General features: G+C 33.4%; 2 protein-coding genes across 2 annotated transcripts; both read left to right on the forward strand.

The window, feature by feature from the left end:
- Positions 1-5136: 5136 nt before the first annotated feature.
- On the forward strand, positions 5137-8329 carry LOC132285672 (tobamovirus multiplication protein 2B). Its single transcript, XM_059787864.1, has 5 exons — positions 5137-5611; positions 6934-6999; positions 7092-7156; positions 7664-7754; positions 7945-8329. Exons 1-5 carry the CDS (start codon positions 5429-5431, stop codon positions 7981-7983), a joined length of 444 nt encoding a protein of 147 aa, XP_059643847.1. The 5' UTR covers positions 5137-5428; the 3' UTR covers positions 7984-8329.
- Positions 8330-11492: 3163 nt separating this feature from the next.
- On the forward strand, positions 11493-19800 carry LOC132282917 (ribose-phosphate pyrophosphokinase 1-like). Its single transcript, XM_059784747.1, has 8 exons — positions 11493-11802; positions 12366-12530; positions 13870-14118; positions 14795-14938; positions 15023-15190; positions 16213-16282; positions 16877-16958; positions 19189-19800. Exons 1-8 carry the CDS (start codon positions 11656-11658, stop codon positions 19367-19369), a joined length of 1206 nt encoding a protein of 401 aa, XP_059640730.1. The 5' UTR covers positions 11493-11655; the 3' UTR covers positions 19370-19800.
- Positions 19801-20054: the final 254 nt, after the last annotated feature.

The following is a 20054-nucleotide window of genomic DNA, read 5'->3' on the forward strand; positions in this document are numbered from 1 at the left end:
ATAATGAGATCACTTGGAATGCCTCAACATTATCTCACTTTGATCCTCGCACAAATCAATGTGAAAAAGAAGTTCAGAAGATTATTCATTTACAAAATGTTACAAATCAATTACCTAATGCATTTATTGATACAAAGAAAGTAATAAAATCACATATACCAGCTACAAATGTTCCAGCAAAAACTGATGTCCCTGTGGGACAGAATTATAGCCCTTGATGAGGCTCAGGTACCTAAAACTGATGAAATAATTAGCCTTAACGAGGAAAAAACAGTAAATGATGATAATGTAGTCCTTGATGAGGCAATGGTACTTGAAAATGATGAGATCTCATCAAATTATGAAATAAGGTGGAATAGAAATGAAATTGTTGTCGACAACATATTCTCATATTACGTTACTCTTGATATTGAAAATGAGGATCCGAAACCTCGAAACGTCGAAGAATGTCGACGAAGAAATGATTGGCGGAAATGGAGAGAAGCAATACAGGCAGAGCTAAGTTCATTAGCTAAACGAGAAGTATTTGGACCAGTCGTCCAAACACCCGATGATGTTGAGCCTATTGGATACAAATGGGTATTTGTATGCAAACATAATGAGAAAAATGAAATTGTGAGATATAAAGCTCGACTGGTAACTCAAGGTTTCTCACAGAAACCAGGTATTGATTATGACAAAACATATTCTCCGGTAATGGATGCAAACACTTTTAGATTCATAATACATTCGGCAATCAAAGAAATATTGCATATGCATCTAATAGATATGGTAATGACATACTTTTATAGATCACTAGATAATGATATTTACATGAAGATTCCCGATGGTTTCAAAGTGCCAGAAACAAAACCACGTAATATGTACTTAATAAAATTACAACGATCCTTATATAGATTGAAGCAATTGGGGCGCATGCGGTACAATCACCTCAACGAGTACTTAATAAAAGAAGGGTATGTGAATAGTCATCATTGTCCATGCATTTTTATTAACAAAATAGAATCATGTTTTGCTATTGTTACAGTATATGTTGATGATTTGAATCTAGTGGGAACCTCTGAATAGCTCCTAAAGACTGCCACTTATTTAAAGAAAGAATTCGAAATGAAAAATTTCGGAAATACAACTTTTTGTCTGGGACTGCAAATTGAACATTTATTAAGAGGAATCCATATCCACCAGTTAACATATACAGAAAAGGTTCTCAAGCATTTTTATATAAATAAAACCTATCCCTTGAGTTCACTAATGGTTGTCCGATCACTTGATATTAAGAAAGATCATTTTTAACCTTCAGAATATGATGAAGAACTTCTTGGTCCGGAAGTATCATATCTTAGTGCAATTGGCGCACTTATGTATCTTGCAAATTGCACACGACCTGACATTGCTTTTTCAATCAACTTACACTAACCCGTAGACATTGGAATGAAGTCAAACACATATTGCGATATCTACGTGGTACAATTGATATGGGATTGTTTTATTCAAAAGAATCAAAATCCTAGTTAATTGGATATGCAGATGCTGGTTACCTCTTTGACCCACATCAAGCTCGATCACAAATAGGGTGTGTGTTTACTTGTGGTAACACTGTTATCTCATGGCGCTCTATGAAACAGACAATGATTGCCACTTCTTCAAATCATTATAAGATATTCGCGATTCATGAGGCCAGCAGGGAATGCATTTGGTTACGATCCATAATCCAACACATTAGATCAACATGTGGCTTCTCATCAATAACAGATAGCTCCACAGTATTATATGAAGATATTGTCGCATACATTGCACAAATGAAAGAGGGTTATATCAAAAGTGATTGAACCAAACACATGTCACAAAAATTTGTTTTACACACGTGAACGCCAAAAGAATAGTGAAATTGATATTCAACAAATACGTTTATGTGAAAATTTAGCAGACCTATTCACTAAGGCACTGCCAACCACGGCATTCAAGAAATTAGTACACAACATTGGGATGCAACAATTTAAAAAAATTTGGCATTGATGAGGGGGAGTACTTAAAAAGGTATTGACATTTACTGTACTATTTTTCCTTCACTCAGGTTTTGTTCCAATGGGATTTTTTGGCAAAGTTTTAATGAGGCAGCTCTAAACCATGCAATACTTTTTCAGATACACAAGAATATTGTACTCTTTTTCCTTCACTCCGGTTTTGTCCCAATGGGTTTTCCTTACAAGGTTTTAATAATGCATGTTCTTAGTGTAGCATTGTAAATCTTAAGGGGGAGTGTTATAATATATGGGCTCCACATTCTTTAATGCACTGTCAGTGCATTTGAATTGTGAATTGAAAGGTAACTTGAACAAAGGTAATGATGGTGCCCAAAAGTGAAGTCACGAAGGAACCTAATACGATTGGTGCATATGACTGCTATAGTCAACATCATCCCCTGTAGGAGTAATATAATATTATATGGATACACTTGAATGAAAAGAATTAAATCATAATAGAATTCTCTCTCATCCTTCTTTCACCCTAGATTATATATTTTCTTATATTTACAATATCCACTAGATTATATACTTTCTTATATTTACAATATTCATCACATAATTGTAGAGTGAGAAATTAGTGAAAGATCATTTATTTTTACTTTTCAAATATTTCGTTTTTGGTTGTGGTAGCAGTTTTTAACTAGTAAGTGGACTTTGATGCTTTTGAAAAAAAACAAAGAAGGAAAAGAAAAAAACCAAAAAAAATAGTGAACGTTGATGCTCCCCATGGCACTTCTTTCACCACCAGAAAACAAGTGGGACCCTTCTCTCAAATCTTATATAATAAACTCAAATTATATTTTAGTAGTAATTGATTACTGTACATCGCGTGACTTGCGATAATGTTTATACAATTATATATATAAGCACGAAGAGCACGAGGGCGGTCTACCTTTCAAGGTCCAATCAGCATTTGGCCATCATGATCGATTAAGCTTCCTTTGTCAGTGTCTTGTGGGGGCTTTTGAAGGAGTATTTTTTTAATAGGAGCTGGTCAATCGATAGCTAGTTTATTATTTATAATTTAAAATACGTAATATGTTTTATTAATTGGGACACTTAACTCACAAAATTTGAATTTAATTGACAAATTTCGGAACACTTGATCTGATCTGCAAATTATACTCTTTAATACAAATATATAACAATTTTGAAATTAATATAAATACGATTTAAAGGGTCCAACTTATTATTTAGCTATTTATGGATTAAATATTACTCCATAGATTTATTATGATATCACTTGATAGTTAATAATTCTTTTTAAATGATTTTTTTATTATTTTTTTATTTTTTATTAACACACAATTTGAAGTTGTTATATGTCATTTTTTTTTTTTCCAAAAATAATAAAAATATTAAAACCTTACTTATACTTTAAGAGATGAGGAGTGATATGACCAAAAGTGTTGTTTAATAGGCTAATTAAGCAATTAGCATTTTAAAACAATTAGAGTGCAAGATATAATATTTGTAAATATTGTGAGCTTTTGGAAAATTTTACTTTACTTTTCTTAGGAAAACAAAATCAGTTTGTTCAAATTAACACACATACACCCATATCAAACACTATTTTTGGGAGCAGAGATAATACCTTTTGGGCTAAATGATTGTTTTTTTTTGGTGAGTTTTATTTTATTTAAGGCAGTGTTGACATTTTTGTAAAATCTTGAGGTTTGTAATGGGGTGGCCAAAAATCGGCTCGTCAAAGCTTGATTGCTTCGATTATTTTTGATATATGTGTTTTGTTTTAGAAACATCCCTCGTTTCATCTTAGTCATGTGGGTAGACATGACAATGAGGTTGTCCATACTTTGACGAAACTTTCTCGAATCAATTTGGTTGATCTTGCTCAACAAAATATTCTCAACTCAAACCTTTGCTGAGATTCCTGTTGTAAAATGTAATGTGAATATCACAACCTGCTATTTAATACATGATCAAAATGTTATCCTATACTTAATAAAGAATAAAACTCATATGTACTTTTTGCTTCTAAAGCCTTGATGCATCATTTTGAAATTAGGAAAAAAAACAATGCTAAGCATATGAAGTGGACTAAAAGTTCTGTTTCATCCTTCAAATTGACATAAATCATAATAACAATAATATATATATATATATATATATATTTAATAAAAAAAGCAATCATTTCTCAAAGGCCCTAAATTTAGAATACATTTTCCACTGAAAATGTTTGTGAAGAACCAAACAAACCCTTCACTGGCCAAAAATAATATGCAACATTGGTTTGCTGCTAATAAAGATACCAAATGGACAGGTACTGGTCAACATCTTCTCTCTAGTAGGTGCTTCCTCAGTGATTTCTACTGGGGAATATTCAAATTGTGCCATCTTTCAATTAATTTTTGTCATTTGTGTGTGTGTGTGTGTGTATTATCGTTCTGTTCATTAGCATGAAAATTTTGAATGAAAGTAATATTCATCATACACGTTAAATATAAGAAGTTCGCATTAATGGGATTGTATGCACTATATTTTTGTTTGTGATTTTATATGGGGAAAAACTACACATACTCATGAGAATTACATGTTCTCTTCCTGGGCTTTGCCTCCAATTTTGTGGTTCAGTATGGAAATTAGTTATATACTAGCAGGTTTCTCGATTCAAATAATATAGGCTCCGTTTGGTCAGATATAAATTGGTGGTAGAAAGTGGAAGTAAAAGAAAATAAAATAAATTTTTTATCATGTATTTGTTTAGCATGAAAAATTTTCAACAAAAATATGAGAAATTATCATTTTATGATTTTGATAACATGAACTACCATAAAAGAAAGGGTATTATTTTAACTTCATAAAACTTTTTTAATAAATCAAAAAAAATTTCCTCAAAATTTCCCTTTTCTTGCTAACTAAACTCTTATTTATTTTTTATTTTATTGACAAAAATATTATCCACACTTTAAAAAGGGAAAATTTCTTTCACATTAAATCTGAATAAAAATATGAATAGATATAAATGATTGAGTATACAATATTATTCGCTGACCTAAACTTTTGAACGATTGCAATAGTCCATGACTTCTTAATTTATAAAATGGTGGGAGCCCATACATGTTTTACTCCTACAAGAGAGACTGACTGGAACCAATAAGAGTGGGTAAAAGAGGGATTTACCTCCCATTCTTTTATCATGCATCCACTTCAACCACTATTGAAACTTGAAACCCGATGTAACTCATATCCGATTGGAAAAAACGGAGCCTAAGATTGATCGGGTCTATTTCGCCCCATTTTCTGCAACTTGCAATTTCGAAACCCTAGATCGATCCTCCTTGCTTCATCTTCTTCTCTGGTACTTGACCCAAACCTGACTGGATTTGCAATTTATCCTTGAAAAAGTAGCAATCTTTGGCATTCTTCGAGGGAGGACGGAAATGGCGAAACCATCGACTCCTTCGTCAACATCACCTGGCGGCGGTGGCGGTGGCGGTGAAGGAAAAGGAGGGTCGAGCAGCCGAGAAAGTTCATCAAAAACTTTGGTGGCTGATCAAATATCTCAGGCCGTTCAGTCCACCTCCAATCTCCTCCATCTCATGCTACAATCCTCTCCTTCCCAGGCAACTCTCTCTCTCTCTCTCTCTCTCTCTCTCTCTCTCTCTAAATTGTTGTTTCCTTCAACCTCAGTGGTATATTGTAACAATTCTGTCATATAGATCTTTCCTAGAAATCGAACTGTTTGATATTAATTTCGTTCTGAGGAAGCCAATTTAGCAATTAGGTTTTTACTTGAAAGTCATATATATAACTCATAACTCATAAATATTGCCAAAATTATGAAAGTCTAAATACGTAAAATGGCCATTACGATAAAGAGAATATATGTTTGTACAAGAATTACTGTTATATATTATCACATTAAATACCAAATTTGTTCATTGATGTAACTGAAGTGAGGATGTTGAGCTGAACGAGAAGCAAGATGGTGCACTGTATGTGGATGTTGAGATGAATGAGAAGCAAGATTGTGCATTGTAGTGTGGATGTTGAGATGAATGAGAAGCAAGACGGTGCACTGTAATGTGGATGTTGGGATGAACTAGAAGCAAGACTGTGCATTGTAATGTGGATGTTGAGATGAATGAGAAGCAAGATGGTGCATTGTAATGTGGATGTCGAGATGAACAAGAAGCAAGACGGTACACTGTAATTTGGATGTTGAGATGAACGAGAAGCAAGACGGTATGGATTTGAGTTGCTTTAGATGGACCTAAATGATCGCGTGCATGAGGGAACTATTTGTTTAAGACGGTATATGGTCATGTCAATAGAGGTCAAGATTGTTACATACATTAGGGAGGAGTTACCAGTCCAAGTCCAAGGCTTTGCAAATACAAAGAGGAAGAGCAAAAAGAGAGCTCATATTGAAGGTTCGAGAAAAGACATGTTAAATGCGATAGGATTTGATAGATATTACTGACAGAAAATGATGTGGGGTTTTTTTTTTTTTTTCCTAAATAAAAAATTCATCAAGCAGTGTATCATTGATCAAAATGTGAAAAATGAAAGTATAAATCATTTCAAATACGCTTAAGTTTAGTATGACAAATTGATTTTCAGTAAGGTGCAATATACTCGGACTAAAAAATTTCCAGATGTGATTATACTATTCCACTGTCATATTAATTCATTTCTCATCAACATTGTACTTGACTTTTTCTTTTTTTTCTTTGTTGATAATTAAAATTGATTTTTTAATAAGTGCCAAAAGTGCATCAAAGTACATGCAATATATACAAAAGGCCATACTCCTAATGTAAAGAAGCAAAAATACCCATTTTATCTATGATCCGCCTATGGTTTACTGTGCATACTCCCTCATGTATATATATTTTTGATTAGTTTGCTCACTCGTGTATTTTATTCATTATCTCATCTGCAGGTCCATCTGGCTAAGCTTCCAAAGAACCTTTTAGCTAAAACATCCACAATTAAGAACACTGAGCTGGTACGTAGATCCATTGAATGATACTTCAATGTAGAATGCCTGTGGCAAATGTATGTGTTCTTATCTCTTTGTTTCTGTCTTATTTGATGCAGGTGTTGGAGCAGATGCCTCGGGTAATTTCATCCTTGGATGCACACATGGAGAATGGATTGCAAAGGTTGTTTTCATGTGCCCCTTTATCAATTTAAGTTGTAGTGTTCTTTATTATCTCACTGAAAGCCATTCTCATTTTACAACAAAATATGAAAATTGTGCATCATGAGTTTCAATCCTGATGTATCATAACCTGCTCTAGGCTTACAGAACTAGAATGTGTAACGTGATTATGCTAACCATGTCTTTGTACTGTGAGGTACTGGAATAATTTGATGCGAATTGCATTAATTATTTTCCCTATTATCTGAAAAAGTCTGGTAATTTGAGCGTGCTCATCAATTCTACAGTGCAATGTTTTTTTTTCTTTTGATTTGTGTCTCTCATTAAAATGTATCATTTTGTTGCACCATTTTTGGTTGAACATGCACCCAACAAACATGGTAAGCTTATTGGTTTTCGACAGCAAACCCTCGCTTTTGCCCTCAGATAATATTGATATGTGATCATTAACAGGGCATTTCGTTACTGATTTTCTTATCTTGGTTTACTTCAAATTTGATTTTTGCAGTGTTCCGCATCTGAAAACCGTAACCCAGTTACTTGAAAATATTGAAAGCTGCCAACTGAAGTCTTTATCCAGGGGCCAACTCTCTCAAAAGGTATTAGAAATCTCAGTCTCAAAAGGTTCCACATCTGTGTGTGCCCACATACGTGCGCGAACGTATTTTCATAAGCACTCTATAGTATCTAGTGAAATTGTTAGAAACTTCAATGTTAACTTGATCTTTGCTTTTGAGAACAAAGAGCTCTAGTAAGATTTCCCCGTTTGAAATTCCAATTCTTTCCCAGGAATCTGAACCGGCAGACAAACTTCCAGAGGCAGGGTAATGAAACCAATTTCTGGCTCCATTTTTGCTGGTGGTCTGAACAGCAGCTTGAGGCTTATTCTCATGGCAAGCCTAAATTTCAAAGTTCAGATGAAAACTTTGGAACCGATTTTCGGGTTGTTGGTAAGGATATACCAACCAATAACATGCTCTTATTGTATATGGATGGTCTCAAGAGATTGTCTGGTTTTGGTTGAATTGGATCTTCCAAGCATGTGAAGCTTGCTCAGTTGTTTCTTGGGTAACAATGTGACTCATCATGCTTATAAATTTTCTATTTTTTTTTTTTTTTTAAAAAAGAAAATCATAAATTACTAAATGGATTCATAACAAAATCGATTATGCTAGCATGCTTCAGTATGGTAAAATAAAGGATTGTTTGGTTGTTTCTTATAATTCAAATGGTCTCGTGTAACATTTCGGTTTTACAGTTCATCAACTTGAATAGAGCATCTGGAATTAGTAGCAAAATGATTTTAACATGTTTAAGTTTTTCAACAAGAAAATCTATAAAAATGATCATGTAAGAATGTGTGTGTGTGTGTGTGTGTATTATAAGTAGCTCTATTCAAGACAATGAATTAAAGCATGAAAAAGTTATGCGAATTGTGAAATTAGTCATTCAAATCCAAGGGATGATCAAACTGTAACAGATAGAACTAATATTGGAGAAGATTTATGCTTTAAAAGTATCTATATGGGAAGGCAATGAACAAAATTAATGAATGACAAAATGGTTAGAAAGACATTGTTATGTAAAAGTTTTTAATTTTTAATTTTTATTTATTATGCAAAGGTTATTTACTCATCATTAATGGAATCTTAAGTTAGTGGATTTCAATAACCTACCAAAAAATGCTATATCAGTGGAACAAAAGATAATTTTGTTGTGGATCCTATCCGCTTGTGTTTGTACATAAGAAAATGATATTAGTTACTTCACTACAATATTACTCATCCACCAAGGAGAACTTATATTGAGATTTTTAATTCTATTTATTTAAAGGGAAAATTCAATGCACGATGGTCGCATTTGCACGATATTTGTTCTCGTATGCAGAGGCATTTTTTTAGTTATTTATTTATTTTTTTCGATTTTTAAATTTCTTTATTTATTTCGAAGTTCTAGTTATGCTCACAACCTAACCTTGGGGGTGACTCTTTTAGAGGGTTGTTTGTGATTAATTGGCAACTTGAATTAATTAAGGAGAGTGGTTACAAATAAAAAAACAAAGGTTAAGATCACTCAATGGACCATGTGTGTAAGGGGGTGGATTTATGAGAAAAACTCTCATTCACCTTTAATATTTCGTTATTTATATTATCAACTTATTGTATTATGTCACATGAGTAAAAATATTTTATTTTAGTGGGTCTTATTATTACGTATCAATATCTAATCAGTTATTGATATCACGTCACTAATACAAGTAAGTTTATCCCATAGATTATGATTCAAATTATATGCTTATGGAATATACTATGTATAATAAGTTTTGTCTTAATTTTTTATCTCATGTATTCTTATAAACGGTGAAAAAGAAATATATGTCTGTACGTATCGGAGAAAATTTTGTTTGAGCCTAGGATGGTGCACTTCACTCACAAAAAACGTGGACCATACCAATGAGTCACATTACTGATGTAAGTGAGGTGCACAATACACTCGTGCTCAACAAGTTTTTCTATGTGAAGTTTCCAGCTATTTGGTTATAAGACCTAATATTCGTGTATCATGCATGTAACTGAAATATGTCTTGTCTTAGTTGAAGAAGTGCGTTCCAATTGCATACTTGTTCTAGTTGATGACAGTTGGTAATTCAATTACAATTACGTGTCCAATTTGAAGTCATTCTTGTTCTCACGTAATTGACTTGGTTGGAATGATATTGAAGTGAATGGTCAAAGTAAACAATTTCAAATTAATTATACTCACAATTATATGCTCTTTTTTTTTTTTAAGAAATTATTACGATAATATATTATGGAGATTCAATTATTAATCTGAACCAAATAATAATAATAATAATATTTACACAACTTACCTTATACATATATATTATATATATTATGACAATACTTAAGTCCTTATTAGTGAGAATTTATAACATACTCACTGCTGGTGTGGACCAATTATAAATGGATACGTTCTATTTTAATTATCAAATTATTAATAATAATCAAATTCACTATATCTAATTTGGTAAGTAAGTATTTACCCACCATATTTGATTTGATAATTAAAAATAACATGTCAATTTATTAGTAATCCACATCAACAATCAGGACTCAAGATGTTGTAGATTCTTACTAGTAAGAACCTAAATATTGATTGTTCAATATTTAGGTCCTCACCGGTGAAGATATATAAGGTACAACATTTTATATGCTAAAATGGACCAATAACAAATAGACAATCTTTTTAATTACTAAATAAGAGATAGATGGGTCATACACCGTTTCATCTTTTTAATTACCAAATCAGAGTTAGATGGGTACACACTATCTTTAATTTAGTAAGTGAACATGTACTCGTACCATTTTTAATTTGATAACGGAAAAAATTGTGTTGATTTATTATTATTCCATATTAACAATGGAGATGGTGTACACTTTCTCACCGGTGAGGACATAATATACTATATTACATATACGATTATAGTGACATTAAGTTCCTATTGTCTTTTCTAAATTTGGTCTCAGAATTTTTTCAAGAAGGAGGCGATGAGATTCACATTCTTGAAGAAAAAACAAAGATAACTGGCAACCTCATCACTCTCACATGGAGATGTAGTAGCTGGCACGGCCCAATAAGAGCTCAGTGGGTGAATTTTTTTATTTACAAAATTACTTAAAATTTTAAAAATATCCCTATTTTTATTTTTTTTTAAATATTAAAAATACTCTCAATCAATTTCAATTCCGTCACTAACCTAGATGTATCCAAAAAAAAAAAAAAAAAAAAAACAAACCCCAACCGAGAAGTATCCATGTTTGCTTTCATTATAGTTTTCTAAATTTGACGATGCCTCTAAAATCATTTTCCTTGTATAATGTACAAATGCGGTAAGAAATTTATAACATTTATTTTTAATACAAATCAGCAAATGTTTGTGGATTAATTAATGATAGATGGGGACCATTAACGCTGGAAAATATAATAATTTTCTATGACCCACCAAATATAACTTGACTAGGTTAATAACGTCATGATTTCCTTTTCCATATTAGGGTGTTATTTCACATTTTTCAAACCATAATCGATGGAAAATTGTTTCCACAATTCAGTGAATTCACACTAGCCACGTGGCAGTCGTTGAATAAAAGTAGTATTCTAAAGTTGTTCATTGTTGGACCATTGGTAGTTTTGATTTTGACTCATATCCGACTTGTTTGGACGGGGTCACAGGTAACCAACGACGTCGTTTATCAGATGCCAACTGTGCCAAGCTCTTCGCCACGAAACCAAATCCGTTTATAAACAGAGTGGCGCCATACAAAAAAGAGAAGCTTAAAAGAGCTCCCCCCTCTCTCTCTCTCTCTCTCACAGCCCCCAGCACACACAGTCACACACACATTTGAAACCCTAAACCTATCACGGACACAGAGTCAGATACACACACACACACACACACATACATACATATATATATATATATATATATATATATTTATGGCTTCTCTGGTTTTGCCCTCGCCTTCATCGTCTTCAACGGCGTCTTCGTCTTTATCATCATCTCTGTTTTCTCGTTGCTCTCTCAACAACAAAAGCTTCTGTTCCAACGAGTTTCGTTTTCGAATCAATGCTCCACATGGCGTGGTATATTTTCCTATCTTTAATTTATATATATATGATGATTAACTAATTCATCTGCTTCTGATTGGTTGCCGAGAAAGTTGGGAAGAATAAGAGAAAGTTAGAATTTTCCAATATTTGTTTGTTTATTTATTTTTATTTTGATTGTTTTGATTTTGGTACAGAAATGCATCATTTATTTTCAGTCGCGTGAAGGCTCTTCCATTGTCCGTGCCGCATAATGAGCCATGAAAATTACTTTCTTTGGTTTTCTCAGGAGTTTCTTTCTTAAATTTCTATTCTATTATTATAATTTCCATAAAAATTCATGTTTCGAGATGGGTTTATTTTGTTGTTTCTTATGATTTTTATGATTCAATTATAAATATCTATGGGAAATATTACTTTTGAAAAAAATGATTTGTTAATTTTTTTGAATATCGAAACTAGTTACTAGTTATGTGTTTTCCATGATATATATTAGTAATTTGTGTTACCGTCTTTTTTTTTTTTTTTAGTGTATGCAATGTATATTTGATTTAGTTGATTTTTTATTTTAATTTTATTAGTGGGTTTTCTTGTGTTAGAAATGTGATATGAGCGCACCATTGAATGGAAAGCCGTGTGTTCCGATCGTTAATGAAGGAACATGGCCCAAGTTCTTGGAGTCCAATCGCCTGGAGAATGCAGTGAACAGAACTAATACCAGACTGAAAATATTCTCTGGCACTGCAAATCCCACACTTTCTCAGGTAAAACACTGTATTCAATTCAATTTAAATTTGTTGCAACATCTGGAATGGTGGAGATAAAACTATGCTATATAGTGCTTCTCTTTGTATCTCTTATTTGGTAGATTTGGCATTGTGGAAGCATTAGGACAACATGGTTTAGCTATGGCACTGTATGAAGTACTTTTGTACAAGGTCTCTAAAATTCACATAAAGCTCACTCTCATCTGGCAATATAATGTGCTCCGAACTTTGGGTCTTTCTTATACATTAACTCCAGAAATGAATTCCCTTCATCCAATAAATTTTGAGGGAAAATTATAGCTTGTGCAGTTTGTTTTTGTCTTCTGAAATAGATTACTACCATGTAAGGTCATTGTTTATTCTCTTTTTTTCTATTATGCTTTGTTTTCATGGATATGTTCGCTTGCCTGCATGCATATATAAATTCAAAATTATAATTTTTGTCATATTATATCAATTTTTTCTTATAAGATCATGTTATATGTATTTTTACTATCAAAAAAAAAAAAAAAAGATACATTTTTTTATGACAAAAGAACTGTGAGCTGAGAGTTATTTTAGGATAAGTATTCTCATTATTTCTCAAATTTTCAATTACTTGTTTTTCTGAAGAATTTCTAAGCTTTACCTAACAGTTATGCTATGATGTTATACTTGGAAAAAGTTACATTTTAATGTTTTAGACATGTTAAACATCTTTCGCGAAGTATCTGAAAAGTACTAGATAGATGGTTGAACTATTTGAGAAGTATCAAATTCGTGGAAGAAACCAAAAAAATTCCAGTATTTTCAAATTATGGATAATTTTATTAAGTATCAAACACATATTTGTGAGTATTTGAGGAGTGTTGGTATCTGATATGGACATGACACGTGTCCGTGTTTCATAGATTGGGTCCTTGCCATTGCTGACCTTTACATTTTTGTTTTGTTGACAATCAATCATATTTCTTTCATAAGCACTCAATTGGGCGTTTAAAACTTGTACAAGTTAATGAAGACTTGAAGTTGATGACACATTATGGATTTTGATGGATTGCATTTACATTTCCCACCATTGATGATGTTGAATGCAACTTCCTTTTACAAGGATACAATTTCTTAATTTTCCAATCAAAACTCATTATGCATTCCTTCCTACCACCAAACAGGTTAAGAGAAGGAATAATAAATGAAAATATTTAGGAAGTGTTTGGTTTATTCCTTAAAGGATGTTTACAATTGTAATTTACTATGAAAAATATATTTTGTCTCTTCTATCTTTTTATAGCTTTAAAAATTCTTTTGATCCCTGGTACTTGTTCTTTTGTTTGCTCACCATCATTTTATCATTTAGGAAATCGCTTGGTATATGGGCCTTGACCTGGGAAAAATCAACATAAAGCGGTTTGCTGATGGCGAAATTTATGTTCAGTTGCAAGAGAGCGTTAGAGGGTGTGATGTGTACTTGGTGCAGGCCACCTGCCCCCCAGCAAATGAAAATCTTATGGAACTTCTTATAATGATAGATGCTTGTAGAAGGGCATCAGCCAAAAACATCACAGCAGTGATTCCATATTTTGGATATGCCCGAGCTGATAGGAAGGTAATCTAAACTATGGTGCTGTGTAAATAAACCTATCTGTGATTAGTTTATGGTTTGAACAAAGTTGGAAATCACAGATTACAAACGAAACAAAGAATATACAGCAAGTATACATATTGAAGATTTGTGATTTTCGCCTGGTCTCCTGACAGGTGATCAGGAGAGGTGTATCATCACACCAACATGATGTGCAACCGTTTAATACCCGTCCACTCTTTCCATTTCTGTTCTAAGCTGGTGGATTGAGTAGTAAAAAATCAAAATGATTCTGTAGTTCTGTTTGTGAGCTTTGCAGCAATTCATTATTGTTTTGTCATTGATTACAGAACATTTTCCATACCAACAGGGACGGACCCAGAAATTTTTTTGAGGGGGGACAATAGTGAATGTTTAGTAATTTCAGTGGGGGCAATAGTGAAATTTGATAGGTATATAATTCAGAAAGAAAAAATCACAAGGTTATAATACTTAAAAAAAAAAAATTCATTGGGGACAATTGCCCCCACTGAATTACATACAGGTATATGCCTGCATACCATGGTTTTTTACTAAATGTCTTGGTCAGTTTGTATTTCAAAGGAATGACTGTCTGAAAAATATGTACCATATTGTATTTTTAGTAGGCTGATAGAAATATGACATGTTTTATTGTCTCCATCTATGTTTTTGTCCTCAGACTCAAGGGCGTGAATCCATTGCTGCGAAACTTGTAGCAAATCTAATCACAGAAGCAGGTGCAGATCGCGTACTTGCTTGTGATCTTCATTCTGGGCAGTCCATGGGTTACTTTGATATTCCAGTTGACCATGTATACTGTCAGGTAATTAGTCCATGGTTTTGAGTTCTCGGCTTTAACTAGTTTTGTGCTTCCTGAGCCTTAACCATTGCTTTTTGTTTGCACCAGCCTGTGATTCTTGATTATCTTGCCAGCAAGACAATTTGTTCTAATGATTTGGTAGTGGTCTCACCTGATGTTGGAGGAGTTGCTAGAGCACGTGCTTTTGCGAAAAAATTATCTGATGCACCTTTAGCCATTGTGGATAAAAGGCGTCATGGACACAATGTCGCGGAGGTAATTTCTGATCGAGTCCTCTTATGTGATTTTTTTTTGCATTTTCTTGCTTTCTCCACCCTTCAGTACCAACATGTAACATGCCGGCTGCATTTGATAAATAATTTATCTACGAGATTGATTGGGGTATTTTAAGATGTTTTTTCAGATTGGTAACAGCTTTCATGTTGCTAATTAAACATTTAACCTTCAAGCCATATATTTGGTTTATATTCTCTGAAATTTCCTAGTACTAAACAACTGTATTTATTGGAGACTTTGGTAATTGATACAAGTGCAAGAGGCTCTAGTCACCTTTAAGTGATACGAAGGGAATGTTGTATGTGAAGAAGATCCACAACGGATTTGTTGGAAGTTTATGATTGTTTGACTTTGGCCCAATCTGCTTCTCATTTGTTTTGTTTGGTTGATTGATCTTATTTATCAACCAAAATAAGGAATATTCTATATGTGCATGTATTTGAGATAGAGAGTATTCAGTTAAATGGAATGTGTAATTTCTGACTATTATTGTTGCCGTAACACGTAATGATCTTTTGCTTGCCGACTGACTACCATTTCCACTTATTATCCTATTTTAGGTATGCAAAGGTGTGAGCTCATAAGCTCATTTTCCACACAGATTAAATTCATTGATGGTTTTGATTAACAAATTAAAAACCTACAGGAATCGTATGATCAAAATCCTTCACCAGACTCTCCTGAATGGATCTGATTCATTTGATAGTGTGGTCAATAGCTTGTCTTGTAACACACCGAAGTATGCAAGTAGGTTTGTATAGGAGCAACATTAGTCTCAAAATATTTTTCATCAAAGTTATGTCGGGTTTCATCATAAAATAGATCACAATGTGATTGAAAATGTAATTTTTCCTTTCCAAAGCATGAGAATTTGATTGTTTTATTTACAACTAAGTTTAATAGATATGATTGAAAAGATGATGTGTTATGCAACTGTTTATAATTATCTTCCATAAAGATCTTGATGTCCTTAATTCTACTTTTTTATTGTGATCTTGTAGGTAATGAATTTGATTGGTGATGTTAAAGGAAAAGTTGCAGTTATGGTGGATGACATGATTGACACTGCTGGTAAGTGTTGTCCTTTGATGTTGAGTTGCAGTTTATGAAATATCCTTTTATAGATAAAATGATAAATTAGAAATGATGGAAGTGGGAGGAAAATAATTTCTTGAAAGCGTGTTTCTATTGCTGCATTGATGATTGTTTTTCTATTTGCCAAGTTGCCCAAAAAATTAATGCTCCAAAAATTGTAACCTATGTTTCCCTTTTGACCTTGATCATTGCCAATTGTCTATCACTTCCTAATGAGGGCATGACTCCTGAAATTTTTCAGTCCATCTGCGTGTTGTCTCTCTGCTCAAATTTAAGTGTTTGGTCCAATGAGCAATTATCCTTCATATGCGTATCAACTTTTACAGTTATTCTAATAAATCATTTATTTAGGTTTTTTTCCCTTCTATGCCATAATGAATGCTTTGTTGGTTCGATAGATAGGTTCTGTAAGAGACATGATGTTTCCAAGTATATATATATATATATATATACATACAGATATATATTTTCAATTCCCTCATATAAAGAAGCAAAAAGGGGGTTTCTTTCAACTCTCCAAAGGCATTCTTGAAATTATTGTAATTAAAAATTGATTACTGATGTGTGTAGGGACCATTGCAAAAGGTGCAGCTCTATTACATGAAGAAGGGGCCAGAGAAGTCTATGCTTGCAGCACTCATGCTGTTTTCAGGTAACAACTTCCATGGCATTGATCTTCTTTTTCGGCTGTTTAATGTTTCTAAGTCGACCAATCTCCAGTGATGTGATTAATTTTGAGAATATTAATCACTTTCATGAGCTCTTAGTTTTTATGGAAATGCTCACTTTCTGATTATTCCATTGAAAGATGACAACATCACCATTTTTTATTTTGCCCAACTTCCATGAACCTTTTAAGGGTCAAGTGCAAAAAACTCCCCCCTACTATCGATATAGGCAAAAAGGTCCCTCTGTGGTATAAAACCTCCCTATATTATCAATTTGGTGCAAATAGGTCCCTGTGTGATATAAAATGATGATATACCCTCATTTCAGTTGAATAAATTAATAACTATAAATACAGGCCATGTACAAGGATCCCTTTGTCCAATTTGTGTGAAATTATGTTTGTTTGGGACAAGAATAAAATAAATCTCAATTTGTATAAAATTGGGATAAGCTAAACCAAAGAAACCTAAAACTGGATATAATAAAAACCGAAACCAAACAGTGCCCTACTATATAAGGCACACACTGTAGCACTATTTATCAAAAAAAAAAAAAAAAAGACAAAATTCAAAGTTGGCTTTGGCTAAGCCTCCTACTATGAGAGTTCGAAAGCACAAGATGAGGATGAAGCAACTCAAAATGCTGTCTGTGGGTCTTTGATTCCTAGAGGAGGATCTGTCTGTTCAATTCCATATGATAGCACTGGCTACAAGAAAAGACCTCATGATAGTTGTAGCTACGAAGCAGCATCTTCCAATAAGGTGTCAGATCACAAAATTGAGGCAAAGATATATATGATCTAAAAATGAGAAGGCTATTCACGAGGGTTTCGGAAACATATGTCTGCTTTCCGCGATTCGAGAATGAGTCTATTTATGAATTATACGAATGAATTTCTTAATTGAGTTTGAGAATCAGATAATCAAGGCGGGTGAATGATATCAGCAAAAAGAGGATCCAATGGTGAGAAGTAGGAGTTGGTTGGCTAACCTTATTACCTAGATTGTGTATGTGGTGATGATCCAAAAAAAAAAACAAAATTCCCAAAATTACCCATGCTGCCGCCTCCCCACCATGGCCGCCGCCTCCTCCTCCCACCTCCTACTGCCCATGCCGCCTCCTCCGCACTATGGCCGCTGCCTTCTCCCACCTCCTCCCTACCATGGCCGCCACCTCCTGTTGCCTCCTGTCGCAAAACCGCCACACACTTTAGGGTATTCCATTGTGTTTACCCTAACATAATTTGAATTATAATTATAATTTTATTTTTATTTTTATTTTATGTGTCTATTAAATTGATAAAAAATTTTAAAAAAATTACAGCATAAGGAATTAATATATATATATATATATATATATATATATATCACAAGAGAGAGAGAGGGGAGGAGAGAGAGGGGCGAATAGAAGATTATTCATCAGCATCCTAATATTATCTTATCCTTCATTATAGAAAACAATTTCTAAAAGAAGATTATTCACCAGCATCCTAATATACAAACCACTTACCCTATAAGACTAACAGAATCGTTCCAAATGAATATTAAATATATTTGTATCTATCCTCTTGCCAGAGTTTCCACTGTAGCCTGGGTTTATATGCACATATGGGTGAGGGGCAAAATGGGAATCAAAAGGGTAAAATAGAGTGTTTTCATATTTAGTTTTTGTCAAAAAGTGGTCAGAGGGGCTTATTTGCACATTTTTTGAATTTTATGGATTAACATGCACATTTTCAAAAAGTAGGGACTAGTTCTGCACAAACTCTATATATCGTGTTTTTTTGCACTTAACCCCCCTTTTAACTCTCTTTGATTCCCGAGAGAGAGAAGTAGGTGTGTTTTCTTAACATAAGAGGCTGAGAATTGCTAGGTGCATAATAAGAGATCTTTTTAAACCCAGAAAATGAAAGTCACATAGTTAGCACAATTCAATGAATGGTATAACTGTGAGAAAATTGTAATTATTCGTCTAGAGGGGTGGATTTCTGGGTATATTTTTGATGAGCTATTGTCTACCTGTGTTGTACGATCACATACCTAGTCTGGAATTGCTGTGCCCGTGGATTTCCATAATTTCCAACTCCTTGTTGCAAATCATTTATTTAAAAGTATGTGAAAGTTAATAGTGATGCAATCATATGCTGGCCATCTGCTATGTTAATTGAAATACTTGTATGATCTCCCTTGTAACAAATTTTTTTTCCTTCACAGCCCTCCTGCGATTGAGAGGTTGTCGAGTGGTCTGTTTCAAGAGGTCATCATTACAAACACAATTCCAGTAATGGAGAAGAACTACTTTCCTCAGTTGACAGTTCTTTCTGTAGCAAACCTGTTGGGTGAAACTATATGGCGTGTTCATGATGATTGTTCTGTGAGTAGCATTTTTCAGTGAATCAGATTGTTGAAGGAATTGGTGGCTGCCTCCTCCTAATCCATACATGGGTGGTGGAAACTATCCTGTCTCTTCTCTCATGATCCTTGTGATTTGTTTCCTACACCTATTTACTTCCCCTCTCAACTTCCTCCCTCTTTACTCGCCGGGTACAAGGCAACCCATACACACCAACACACACAACCTCGCTGTCTCTGGCCAGATAAGCACAATGTCAACTGGGCTGGCAGAGCATTTCTCTTTATTTTTTCTCTTGCTTGTTTTTTTTTTTTTTTAAAATTTTTTTTTTTTGGGGGGAATTCAAAGCCATGCACAAATAAAAGTGTATTGACTGTAGGGCTTGTTGATGACTTTGTAGCTTGTCAGACCCTAGTCAGACTAGGCAGTGTATTGTGAAACCATGATAAATAATATTTTGAAAAAGAATTAAATCTTTTTTTTTTTTTTTTTTTTTTTTTTTTTTTTTTCTTTTGTGGTTACTTTTTATATATTGATTTGATTTTTAGGATTTATAACTGATTGTCATTGTAATCTAAAAATTACCTCCTAATTTCTTCTTTTATTTTAGTAGGAAAATTTGAATTCTCTTGAGCAGGGAGAGAGAGAGTTACTTCAACTTCTTTGTGGGGCCAAATGAATCACATGGAATTGTGTTTTTGCAATGGAGACGTGTCCTTGCTCGATC

This window comes from Cornus florida, unplaced genomic scaffold (genome assembly GCF_030987335.1).
Source record: "Cornus florida cultivar Cherokee Brave unplaced genomic scaffold, ASM3098733v1 CherokeeBrave_3.0.0_Hap2_Chr11, whole genome shotgun sequence".
Classification (NCBI taxonomy): Eukaryota; Viridiplantae; Streptophyta; class Magnoliopsida; order Cornales; family Cornaceae; genus Cornus; species Cornus florida.